General features: G+C 54.7%; 1 protein-coding gene across 2 annotated transcripts in view; it reads left to right on the top strand.

Annotated features, from left to right (window-relative positions):
- The window catches only part of AIM1L (absent in melanoma 1-like), a 29,815-nt gene that overhangs the window by 4,482 nt on the left and 13,916 nt on the right, over positions 1 to 11,417 (top strand). Inside the window, exons 1-5 of one of the 2 annotated variants that reach the window (XM_010830101.1) lie at positions 14 to 157; positions 6,188 to 8,831; positions 9,182 to 9,229; positions 9,326 to 9,438; positions 9,624 to 9,753. In XM_010830101.1, the coding sequence (XP_010828403.1) occupies positions 6,243 to 8,831; positions 9,182 to 9,229; positions 9,326 to 9,438; positions 9,624 to 9,753 (2,880 nt within the window). In that variant the 5' untranslated portion in view covers positions 14 to 157; positions 6,188 to 6,242. Of the gene's footprint in view, positions 1 to 13; positions 158 to 6,187; positions 8,832 to 9,181; positions 9,230 to 9,325; positions 9,439 to 9,623; positions 9,754 to 11,417 lie in introns of those variants that run through there. The other variant, XM_010830100.1, reaches the window with a different exon arrangement.

Raw genomic sequence — 11,417 nt, 5'->3', positions numbered from 1 at the left:
GGGGCTGGCAGGACCCTCCTCGGGGGCCCCGCCCCATCACAGGGTGCCTAGCTGACCCGCCTCAGGAACCCCAGCTCCGAGCCCCACCACATCAGGGGAGCACGGCCCAGCAGCAGGAGCTCCGGGCCGGCCGGACGCCTGGGTCCCCGCACAGACGGTAAGTAGATTTCACCCCCCACGTGGGGCGGTGGGGGAGGAGGAAACTGACCTGGCTGCCCCTTCCTGGGTCTCTATCTCTCTCCGGACTTCTCTAAACCATTCATTCGGTTCTCCCGGGCATAGGCTGACTCTGCCATCCCTTCCCCTTCCCATCTCTGCCCTCTGTTGCTTGCCCCCCAACCTCGTGCATGCCCGCAGGCTACCTCTGGGGACCCAGTTCTGCTCTCCTCCTCCATCCACCTGGGGAGGGGGATATCCTGTCGCAGAGAGGATGGGGAGGGTCACCTTATCCTCAGCAACACCTTCCCCAGCCCCTCGTTCTGTTCTGGAGACCACTTTCTCAGCCTGAGACGAGAACTCTCAGGCGGTGCTGGATGTCCTGGGGTGAGTTGCTTAACTTCTCTGGGCCTTGAGTCGTCAAGTTGATTTGGTCACTGGAGATGAAGGAGGAGGAGGAGGAGGTTACAGGAAGATACTTTGAACTCTAGAGAGTGGGGCAACCAAAACAGCCCGGATGCTTATTAATAACGCTTCAGTCGCAGCAATAATTACCCCACCTGGCCCTGTGTTGGTGAGCAGGCGCTGAGGTTCCCAAGCCCTGGGTTTTTTTTTAACCTTTTTATTTTGTATCACAGTATAGCCAATTAACAACGTTGTAATAATTTCAGGTGGACAGCAAAGGGACTCAGCCATACATATACATGTATCCATTCTCCCCAGACTCCCCTCCCATCCAGGCTGCCACATAACATTGCTAAGCCTTGGTTTTTCTTTTTTTTTTCAAGCCTCAGTTTTTAATTTGTGTTGAAATGACTCTCCTGAATCTGCCTAGTGGGCTCAGAGAAAGGAGGATGGGTCCTGTAAAACTCACTGACAACAGGGTGAACTTGAGACCTCTCTAAAACCACTTGGAAGGGCAGACCAGGCCTCAGACAGCGTTCTGAGAAGCTCCTACTAATGATGGTGGTGGTTGTCACCTATGGCTCCTTTTCTGAGCGTAATTCTATTTAATCCTTACAGCAGCCCCATGAAGTAGGACTAATCCTGTTCTCCACCCTCTCACCCCAGTGACAGATGGGAAACTAAGGTTCAGACAGGTTTCATCACCTGCTGTAAGTCAACCAGAAAGTGAAGGGGCAAGAACCTGTGTTCTAGGGCTTCCCCAGTGGCTAGTGGTTAAAAAACTCCGCCTGCAATGCAGGAGACTTGGGTTCAATCCTTGGGTTGGGAAGATCCCCTGGAGAAGGGAATGGCAACCACTCTAGGGTTCTTGCCTGGGAAATCCCATGGACAGCAGAGACTGGTGGGCTACAGTCTATGGGGTTATAAAGAGACAGACACGACTGAAGCAACTGAGCATGCACACCTGGATCTGTGTTCCAAGCACCTCTCTCTCCTGCCTCTCACGGAGGCCTCAGGGGCCCCGTGCAGATGACGGGGGGCGGGGAGGTGCTGAGCGTGGTTGCTGTACAGAGCTTTCTGTGACCTGTGATTTCTTTGTGACCACGTGGGGATGAAGTCTACTACCATCTGTGCGGGGACCCAGATTTGGAAGCACTGTGGCAGCGGAGGCAACACCAAGGATGCCCAAGCCTCTGGTCTGGAGTCAGGATAATGATCCTGTGACAAAGAAGAGGGACGTGTGCGACCCAGGCTGGCTCAGAGACCTGCTCAGTGGGGAAGGTTGAATAAGAATCCCTGATTATGCACCCTCCTCCTATTTTTTTTTTTCTTTTCTCTTCACTGAACAACTATTTCTTTCTTTTTAACCAACATCAATTTTCCATCATGGTAGGCAGAACTCTACCTTGAGAAAGCTTACAATGATCCTAGAAGAGTCAGTTCAAAACAGATGAGCTAATGCAGGGTCTAAAGCAGACCCTGAAGGGTTGGGGGTGGGAGAAGGGGACAGAGAGAGAGAGGGTGGGTGAAGGAGGCAGGCCTTGGCGAGGGGAAAGGAAGGAGCAGCAGGTTTGGCTGGGGGACTCCGTCTGCCACTCCCTGACTATTCTGGGCACGGGTGGATAATGACAGATTCGAAGGAGGCAAGGGCTCAGAGGGGAAGGAAGTGGAGCTCCAGGGGTGTCATTTCTTCTCTGTGCTCCCTTTCTGGGGCAGGGTTCCCTGGGCCAGGACTGGCAAATATGGGGGGGGGAGGCACGACGCCATCGGGGCCGAATATGTAAGACGTGTGTGTATCCGGGTGTGCGTGTCTGTCCCAGTGAGGGTTGATTTCAAGGGGAGAAGGGCTGGAGACTGTGACCTGACTAAGTGTGTGTGTGCCGTGAATGTGTGTGCACGTGTCGTTGTGCCTGTGGGTTCCTGCGTCTGTGTGACCTGTGTGTCTGCTGTGTCCCTGCGGACCTGTGTCTGACTCTGTGGTTCTGACTGTGCATGCCGAGGGTAAGTGTCTGTGTGTGTGTGTGCCTGTGTGATTCTGTGCCCTGTGTGTTGGTGTGTGCCTGTGTGTGACGCAGCATGTGCTTGTGGGCCTGTGGGCTGGTTTGGCCTAGTTTGGGGGTGACTCACAGGTAAGCGGGGAGAATGCAGGCCTTGTTGAGTTAGACAAGGTTCTTTCCCACACTCCCCCCACCCCCTGCAGCCCCTCCCTTTCCCAGCCCCACACAGCTGATCTGGAAGTCACAGGTGACCCGGCTGGTCCAGGGCCTTGAGGAAGAGAGGGCTCCGGAAATGGGCATTTCTGCTGGCCTAGGAGAGGCCTCCTGGGGTTTTGAGGTGTGTCTTCAGAGGAAGGACAAAACAGGGTCAGGGGATCTATAGGCAGGCAGATTTCTGCATAGTGTGAAGAACATTCTAGCCATCATGACTATTCAGGGATGGGACAGGTCAGCTGTTAAATTGCAACCTCCCTGTGCCTAGAGGTATGCAGGCAGAAACAAATGACCACATGCTTGTAGAATGACTATCAGGGGTGTTGTCTGGGGGCTGGGTTCAGAGAGGCATAGAGTTCTGATTATTGGGAGGTCACAGATATATCTGATATGATTACCAAAGGCTTCCTCCTCTGAGGCTCTCCTGTGGCTTTGCCAAAGCCTATGGAGGCCTTCTGAATGTGGTTCCTGTTTTTATGTCTAATTCTTTGACCCCTGAACTCCCGGAATACCACTTTCAAGAGAAATTGGCTTTGGATGAATCTAACCAGAACCTGGGGCTTCCCCAGGGGCTCAACGGTAAAGAATCCACCTGCAATTCAGGAGATGCAGAGGCGCGGGTTTCATCCCTGGGTCAGAAAGATCCCCTGGAGGAGGAAACGGCAACTCACTCCAGTACTCTTGCCCGGATAATTCCATAGACAGAGGAGCCTGGTGGGCTGCAGTCCACAGGGTCCCACAAAGAGTGGAACACGACTGAAATGACTGAGCACGCACGCATGCAACCAGAACCTAGCATATCACCTAACACGATGAACAGTGAATGAATGAGTGAAGGAATGAATACATGACTTAGAACCCAGTCTTTGCCCGCTCCTGTCAGTGCCATCACGGACGGTGAATCTCAGCGAATGGTAGTTGTTATCATTAGTACCAGCCAGGAGGACAGAGATTCTGTTGGAAGAAAAACAGCTCCTTAGTGAAGACAGAGGAGAGGGGTGGGCCTTAGGGAAGGGCTACAGTCCAGACCCTCAGGTGTCTGAGTGTGGCTGTCACGAATTCTGGCCTGGGGAAAGAATTGGGCATCCCTCCCAGCCCCTCCCCTCCCTCATACACAAGACTTTCCTGGGGCCACTCAGAGCCCATCCTGGACCAGGCCACATGCTGTCACAGGCACCAGTGGTCCCCGAGTCAGGTCAGGCTTCCCTGGGCCTCAGCCCCATTCAGCTCTGTCCCTCATAAAACCTGAGTCACTTCTGGGGCCACAAGACAGGGTCAAAGTTCCGGGTTCCATCAGCCTCTCAGGAGGGAGGGAACTGGAGAAAGGGGGAGGGCAGTTGGGGGCATGGGTCCATTTCCGGCCTTAAGGGCCCCTGTGATGGTCTGGGGGCTGCCTCACACAGAGGGGGAGCTGCAGACAGGCCGGTACTGAGGCTGATCTCTTGCATTCTTGAGGCCTGAGAAAAGGATTGCCCTACTAGAGTAGCCTGGAAGTCAGAGTGGGGACTGCCTGGCCCCCTCCAGGACTGCTGTGCCTCCTTTAAAAGTAAACCCCCCAAAACACAGAGTCTTAGTTTACCAGATACATTAGGGAGTTTGATGTGGTGGTTCACCACTTAGGGTTAGATTCAACCCTTGTCTCTGCTACTGTGTGACTCTGGGCAAATTTCCTAACCTCTCTGAGTCTTTTCCCCCGCCCACATCTGCAGAAGGGGAATGTGTGTTCATAATTTATAAATAATTTATTCTGTCTTAAAAAGTTGAAGTATACTTGATTTACGATATTGTGTTAGTGTCAAGTACTAATATATAGCAAAGTGATCAACTATGTATTATCTTCCATTATAGGTTATTACAAGATATTGAATATAGATCCCTGTGCAATCTAGTAGATCCTTGCTGCTTATCTGTTTTATAAACAGTGGTTTGTATCTGCTAATCTCATACTCCTAGTTTATGCCTCCCCCTCCCCTGTGGTAACCACAAGCTTGTTTTCAGTGTCTGGGAGGCTGTTTCTATTTTGCCCATAGATTTTTTTGGGCTGTGTTGTGTGGCTTGCGGGATCTTAGTTCTGACCGGGGATTGAACCTGCACCCTCCGCAGCTCGAGCGCCAAGTCCTAACCGCTGGACCACTAGGGAATTCCCATGCATAGATTCATTTGTATCATTGTTTAGTTTCTACATGTAAGTGATATCATATTATGTTTGTCTTTCTCTGATTTACTTCACTAAGTATGCTGCTGCTGCTGCTAAGTCGCTTCAGTCGTGTCCGACTCTGTGCGACCCCAGAGATGGCAGCCCACCAGGCTCCCCCATCCCTGGGATTCTCCAGTCAAGAACACTGGAGTGGGTTGCCATTTCCTTCTCCAATGCATGAAAGTGAAAAGGGAAAGTAAAGTTGCTCAGTCGTGTCCGACCCTTCGCGACCCCATGGTACTCCCTAGGTCCATCCCTATTTTTGCAAATGGCAATATCTCATTCTTTTTTATGGCTGAATAATAGTCCACTGTGTTTATACACCACATTTTCTTAAACCAGTCATCTATTGATGGACACTTTAGTTGCTTCCATGTCTCGACTATTATAAAGAATGCTGCTATGAACATTTAAGTGTATGTATCTTTTTGAATTAGAGTTTGCATCTTTTCTGGATATCTATCCAAGAGTGGGATTGCGGGATGATATGGTACCTCACTTTTTAGTTTTTTAAGAAAACTCCATACTGTTTGCCATAGTGAATAATTTATTCTTTATGGGGAAACTTAGGAGCCAGCATTTTAGTTTATAAAGTGAGTTTTTATTCTTTCTCTCATACTGGATTCTGACAATAACCCTGTGAAGTGCATACTCTTGTTATTCCAGTTTTCTGGCCAGGGGCCCTGAAACTTGCTGGGGAAAAGTGGCTGCTCAAGGTCATCTTGCTGATGAGTGACAGTGATAGGGGGAACCCAGCTTTGCTTGAGGCCAAAGCTGTCTTTCCTCACCTTCCTTCATCATGATTGGAAACAGGGTCAGAACATTGCTTGTCTAGTTTTCAGCTTTCCGGTTTTCTAGTTTTTAGCTCCTAGAGGACTAGCCCCAGGGCTCCTTGGGCAGTCACAGCCCTGTCCACAGACCAGTGAGTCGGATCCACATGCCTGTCTCTTTTCTTCCTCTCTCTCCTTCTAGGCTTAGGCCTCAGCTTCACCCCTTGAAGGGCTGTGGCATAGGAGAACGCCTGAAAGTAGGGAGAGGGGTGGGAGCTCTGAGGGCATCGTGCCCGTTTTACTGATGAAGAAACAAAGGCCCTGAAATTCAAATGACCGACCTGAGGTTACTCAGCCTGACCTCTGCAGAGATAGTTATTCTACACTGCAGGGAGCCACCCTGACCACTCCCCTGACCCCATCTTTTTTCTTTCCGGCACCCTCTGCAGCGAGCTGGACCACAGCGAGCCAAGGACACCTCAGGACGCCTTGCCGGGGCCCAACATGGAGGAGGCCAGCGGGCCTCCGGCTGAGGCCAAGGCCCGAGTGGTGAGCACCACGCTGACATGGCGGCAGCGGCCCCCTGCCCAGGACGAGGTCAAACACCGTTTCCACAAGGTGTCCCTGGTGTCAGGGGCCCAGTCGGAAGCCCCGTCCGAGGAGACGTCTGAGTCCAGCCATCGTCGAGAGGAAGTCAATGGCTTTGCTGTCCGGGAGGAAGAGACCGTGAACCACCAGGGCCCCCGGGACGGGGCTGGCTCCAAGAGCTTCCAGAGCCACGGGCCCATCTTTTCCAAGAAGTACACATTACCCCTCAAGGAGAAAAGGCCAGTGGGAAGACTGAAGGAGGCTGCGGAGCAGGGTGACGGCAGCCCCCAGCCCCCCAGGACCGAGCCGCCCAGCGCGGGAGTCACAGCCAGGACTGAGTTGTCGGTGCCAGCGCACGGGCCCCGGGAGCCGAGCCCCCACCCGGGTGTGAGTTTCACCAGCAGGAGCTCCAGGAGCCTGGAGGAGCGGCGGGTGACACGCACTGTGCGGACCACCTTGATGGTGGGAGGGCACGTGGACCGCCGGGTGAACAGCACCGTGATCAACTCCGTGGGGGCCGCGCTCGTGGGCGAGGCCCTGCCAAGGGGCCGCAATGCTGCCCGCGCGGTGCGGGCAGTGGTGGTGAACCCGCGGGCCGAGGGCTCCCCCAGTCGCACTCAGGCCCTGGAGCTGCTAAGTAGCCTTGTGCCCACTGAGCGGACCGCCCCCACCAGCCGGCTTCCCAGGCCCCTGGCTGCTGTGCCAAGGAGTCCAGATCTGGGCAGCACAGAAGGGTCAGCCCTGAGGCAGCTGCCTGAGACGAGGACAGCAGAGCCGAAGGACAGATCTGCCCCAGGCCCTGCGGGCTTCCTGGAGGAGGCTCACCCCACTCCGAGCCAGGAGGTCCCTGCAGCCCACCCAGACCAGGAACAGGACAGAACCCTGGGTGCCGGGGTCCATGAGGTCCCAAGGGTGCAGAGACCCGCCAGCCCCACCCAGTCCCCTCTCCAGACCTCTCAGGGCCACACCCCAGTACCTTCCTCTCCCAGACTCCAGACCCGAACCCTCTCCCTGGACCTAGTTCAACCCCCAGAGCAACCTGAAGCACCTACTCAGGCTCGGGCCCAGCTCACTCTCAAGCCCCGGGGACCCCAGGCCCTGCCCTCCATCAAAAGAGAAGGGCTTTCAGATCCCCCTGCGGCCACCGTCCTTCCTATGGTGAAGACTGAGGTTGTGATAGTCCCTGGACAATCTCTTGCTCCATCCTCTATGAGATGGAAGGCCATCACCAGCCCGGGAGGTCTTTCTGCTCCATCCTCCCCAAAGAATAAGGTTGTTCAGGACTCTGAAAAAGTCCCTGTTGTCTCCCTTACCCAGAAAGAGATAGTACAGGGCCCTGGAGTTCCTGCTGACTCATCTCCCAACCAAAAAGAGGTAGTGCAGGGTCTGAGTGCTCCTGCTGCCTCAGGCCCCAAACCAACCAACGTTGCCCAGGGCCCAGAAGTCAGCCTGATCAGCCAGAAAGAGGTCGTCTGGAGTATAGCAGGCAGCCCGGTCCCTCCCCTCCCCAAGGAAGAGGCTGCTCAAGGCCTGACAATTCCTGCCGTCCCATCCCCCAAACAGGAAAAGGTTGTCCAGGGGTCTGAAGAAAGCATCGTCTCATCTCCCACCCAAAAAGAAGTTGTCCAGGACCCTGATGCTTCTAATGTCCCATCTTCCACCCAGAAAGTAGCTGTCCAGGCCCCAGCCACTCTCATCGCCCCCTCCTCCTCAGTGGGCAAGGTATCCTCTGGTCCAGGAGGTCCCCCAGCCCCGGTGATGATGGGAGCAGAGACCAGCCAGGAGTCCCAGCTTGTCCCTGAAGCCACCAAGGACAAGACATTCCTGGAGCCATCGAGGGAGGAGGAGGAGGTGGCCCTGACTGCTGACCTGGAGATTTTCCTGGATACCCTGCGGAGCATGGAGCCTCCTGAGATCCTGCGCACTCACCGGCTACCTCGAGCCCCCCGCTCCTCCTACCTGGCCATGTACGCCACCCTGCCTGCCATCGAGGAGGACCAGCCTGGGCCATGTGTGCTGGGACCCAGCCCCCAGGAGGTGCCCGCCCTGGAAATAAAGAAGGAGGAGAAGGCACAGGAGGAGGAGGAAGAAGAGCCAGAGAACCCCTACCTGAGCGACGATGAAAAGCTCCAGCGCAGGCAGGAGAGAGCCAGGCTAGGCCCCCCCAGGGACCCCTCCCCTGCCCGGCCCACCCAGGTCTCTTGCTCTCCTCTGGAGATGATGAAGAAGCATGTAGCAGGTGCCAAGGGCCCCCACCCAGAACCTGGGCCAGAGTGGCAGGCAGGCAGCCGGCCCACTTCCCGTCTTGGAGGCAGCCTCCTCTTTGGGGGTCTGGTGCCTGCCCTGAAGGAGGCCCCCACCTCGGAACCACTGGGCACAAAACTATCCGCTCTGCAGCCCCACAGGGCACCGGGGCTCAAGAAGGGTCCAGGACAGCTGCCCCTGCTCTACAGTGAAAGGCCACCTCCAGAAAAGCCGGCACGTGCCCGGCCCCCGGAGGGGTGGGTGAGTGAGGCCTTGGGCGGGCAACGGAGGAGGGCCTGGCCTCATCTAGGCCAGGGTTTGGATCCTGTGAGGACCGGGATCCTGGGAGGCAGTCTCCCGATCCAAGCAGCAAGCTGTTTGCACTGCGGATTCCGAAGGGCTTGATAAAATCTCAGAAGCTGGGGAAGGGGGCAGTCCGGGGACAGAGTGATGAAGCCCCCAGGGGCTGGGAGCAAGTGTAGCATTCTCTGTGGGCCAGCTCTTTGCGGGGTGGAGGTCTGCAGGGAGGATATGGGATTCACGGAGCTGCAGGTTGAGAGTGGCAATAAGGAGGCAACCCCATAAAGACGTATCACGGCTCTCCATTCCAGAGCCCAGCACTGAAGACCCAGGGCAAGCTGAACACGAGACCTGGAAAGGTAGGGGGCGCTGGGATTGGGGGGCAAATGGGTGAGAGAGCAGGAGGCGGAGGTTCCGGGGACGGGCCCTAAGGACCCCTCTGGGCCTTCTTGCAGATTATCCTCTTCTCAGAGCCTGGCTGCCAAGGCAGCCGCAGGGAGGTCTGGGAAGATGCTGATGATGCTTCCGGCTGGGCCCGTGTGGCCTCCATACGGGTGGTCCGAGGCTGGTGAGTGCGGAGCTCCCGGTGGGCTCTGGCGTGTGAACCTTGGGGATGTGAGGACAGTGAGAAGTGCCCACTGAGGGCAGAAGCCCCCCCCCCCCCCCCCGCCATAACTACCCAGAGACCCTGCCTTGCAGGGACATCCTCCCCACCCAACTCCATTCAATGACCCTAGGTCTCTGTGCCCACAGCTGGGTGCTGCACGAACAGCCAGGATTCCAGGGCCAGAAGCTGGTCCTGCCTCAAGGAGATACGGAACTTGGAGCCCCAGGATCAGCATGGAGTACCCAAGGCATCGGCTCCCTGAGGAGGGTTGTCCGGGTGAGTGGCTGGGTGTGGGGGACCAGATGTTGCCTCATCTACCCTAAGTCCCAGGCCTTGAGGAGGAAGACAGAGACACCTAGAGCTGGGATTTCTGGGAGAGATCACAGATTGGAGCCTGAAGAGGGTTTATACCTGTATAGGGTCCTGACCGTGGAGCCAATTGGAGAAGAAAGGGATTCTGGGGGATGCTCAGCCTGGCTTGCACTAGCTCCAGCTGGAGCTTGGGGAAGGATGGAGTTAGAGCAACAGAAATGGGTGGGGGTGGCTGTGGGCACTCACCACCCACCCAGGGCCCAGGCGTTCAGGCCCACAGCCAGAGTTGAGGTGCCGCATATAGATGCACGCACACACAGATGTTTCCCTGGTAGCTCAGTGCTAAAGAATCTGCCTGCCAATGCAGGAGACAGGGGTTTGGTCCCTGGGTCAGGAAGATCCCTTAGAGAAGGAAGTCGCAACCCACTCCAGTATTCTTGCCTGGGAAATCCCACGGACAGGAACATGGCCAGCTATAGTCCATGGGGTCGTAAAGAGTCGGACACGACCAAAGGGACTAAACAACAGGACGTGGTCGGAAAGGGCACAGTCAGTATTACAGTTTCATATCGCTAAGGTGGGGAAGTACCATGGTCAGAACACAAATTTACAAATCACTAAAATTAAGCTGACAAAACCATCTTGGACACCAGAGAGACCCAGAAGAGAAAGCAGAAATCTAAAATCAGGGCCTAACAGACGTTTTGGGATTTTTTTCTTCTTCTTCTTCTTTTTTAATGGAAGGACAAAATAACCCTTGAGTCCAGAGCTGTTGCAATACTCCTGGTAAGAGAGGAAGAGAATCTTATGTTAACTAGGGTAGTGGCCTGGCCATGCAAAAGAGGGGACAAGAATTTTCAAAGCCTCTCCAGAAACACACAAGTGTTTGTAGACAATTTATTGTGAGCTTCTCACCATAAATTCATCTTCATGTGGGAGGTAATGAGGTACAAAAGAGAGCCAAGGGCTTTGAAGTCCGGTGGACTTAGGTTCCTTTTATTCAGTCAGCATTGATTCGGTGCCTAGTGTGCTCCAGGCACTGGGACGTGCTGGGTTGCAACAGTGAACAAAAACTGCACTGCTCTGTTCTTGGCCCCTGCCACTTACAGGCTGGGTGCCCTCAGGCAGCCCACTTAACCTCACTGGGTCTGACTTTCCTAGTCTGTGAATGCCGTTAACACTTCCCGCTGGGAAGACCGAATGAGAAGGGGTAGGACAGGACCTTAGCATATGTCTTACACTCAGTAGATGTTTCATAAACATTTAAAAAATACTTATTTATTTACTTATTCAGCTATGCTGGGTCTTAGTTGCAGCATCTGGGGTCTAGTTCTCTGACCAGGGATCAAACCTGGGCCCCCTGTATTGGGAGCTCAGCATCTTAGCCACTGGATGACCAGAGAAGTCCCTGTTGCATAAACATTTGATGAAGAAGTGAGTGAATAAAAATGATCCTGATGAAGAAGAAGCACCCAGAAATGCGGAAAGGACCTGTAGCTTCCTGAGATGCAGTGCAGGTGGAGGCCAGTTTCAGTTCAGTTCAGTCACTCAGTTGTGTCTGACTCTTTGTGACCCCATGGACTGCAGCATGCCAGGCCTCCCTGTCCATCACCAACTCCCAGAGTTTA

Source organism: Bison bison, unplaced genomic scaffold (assembly GCF_000754665.1).
Source record: "Bison bison bison isolate TAMUID 2011002044 unplaced genomic scaffold, Bison_UMD1.0 scf7180017864516, whole genome shotgun sequence".
In the NCBI taxonomy this organism is placed as follows: Eukaryota; Metazoa; Chordata; class Mammalia; order Artiodactyla; family Bovidae; genus Bison; species Bison bison.
The sequence above is the reverse complement of the archived record's forward strand: the minus strand, read 5'-3'. Positions and strand labels throughout refer to the sequence as shown.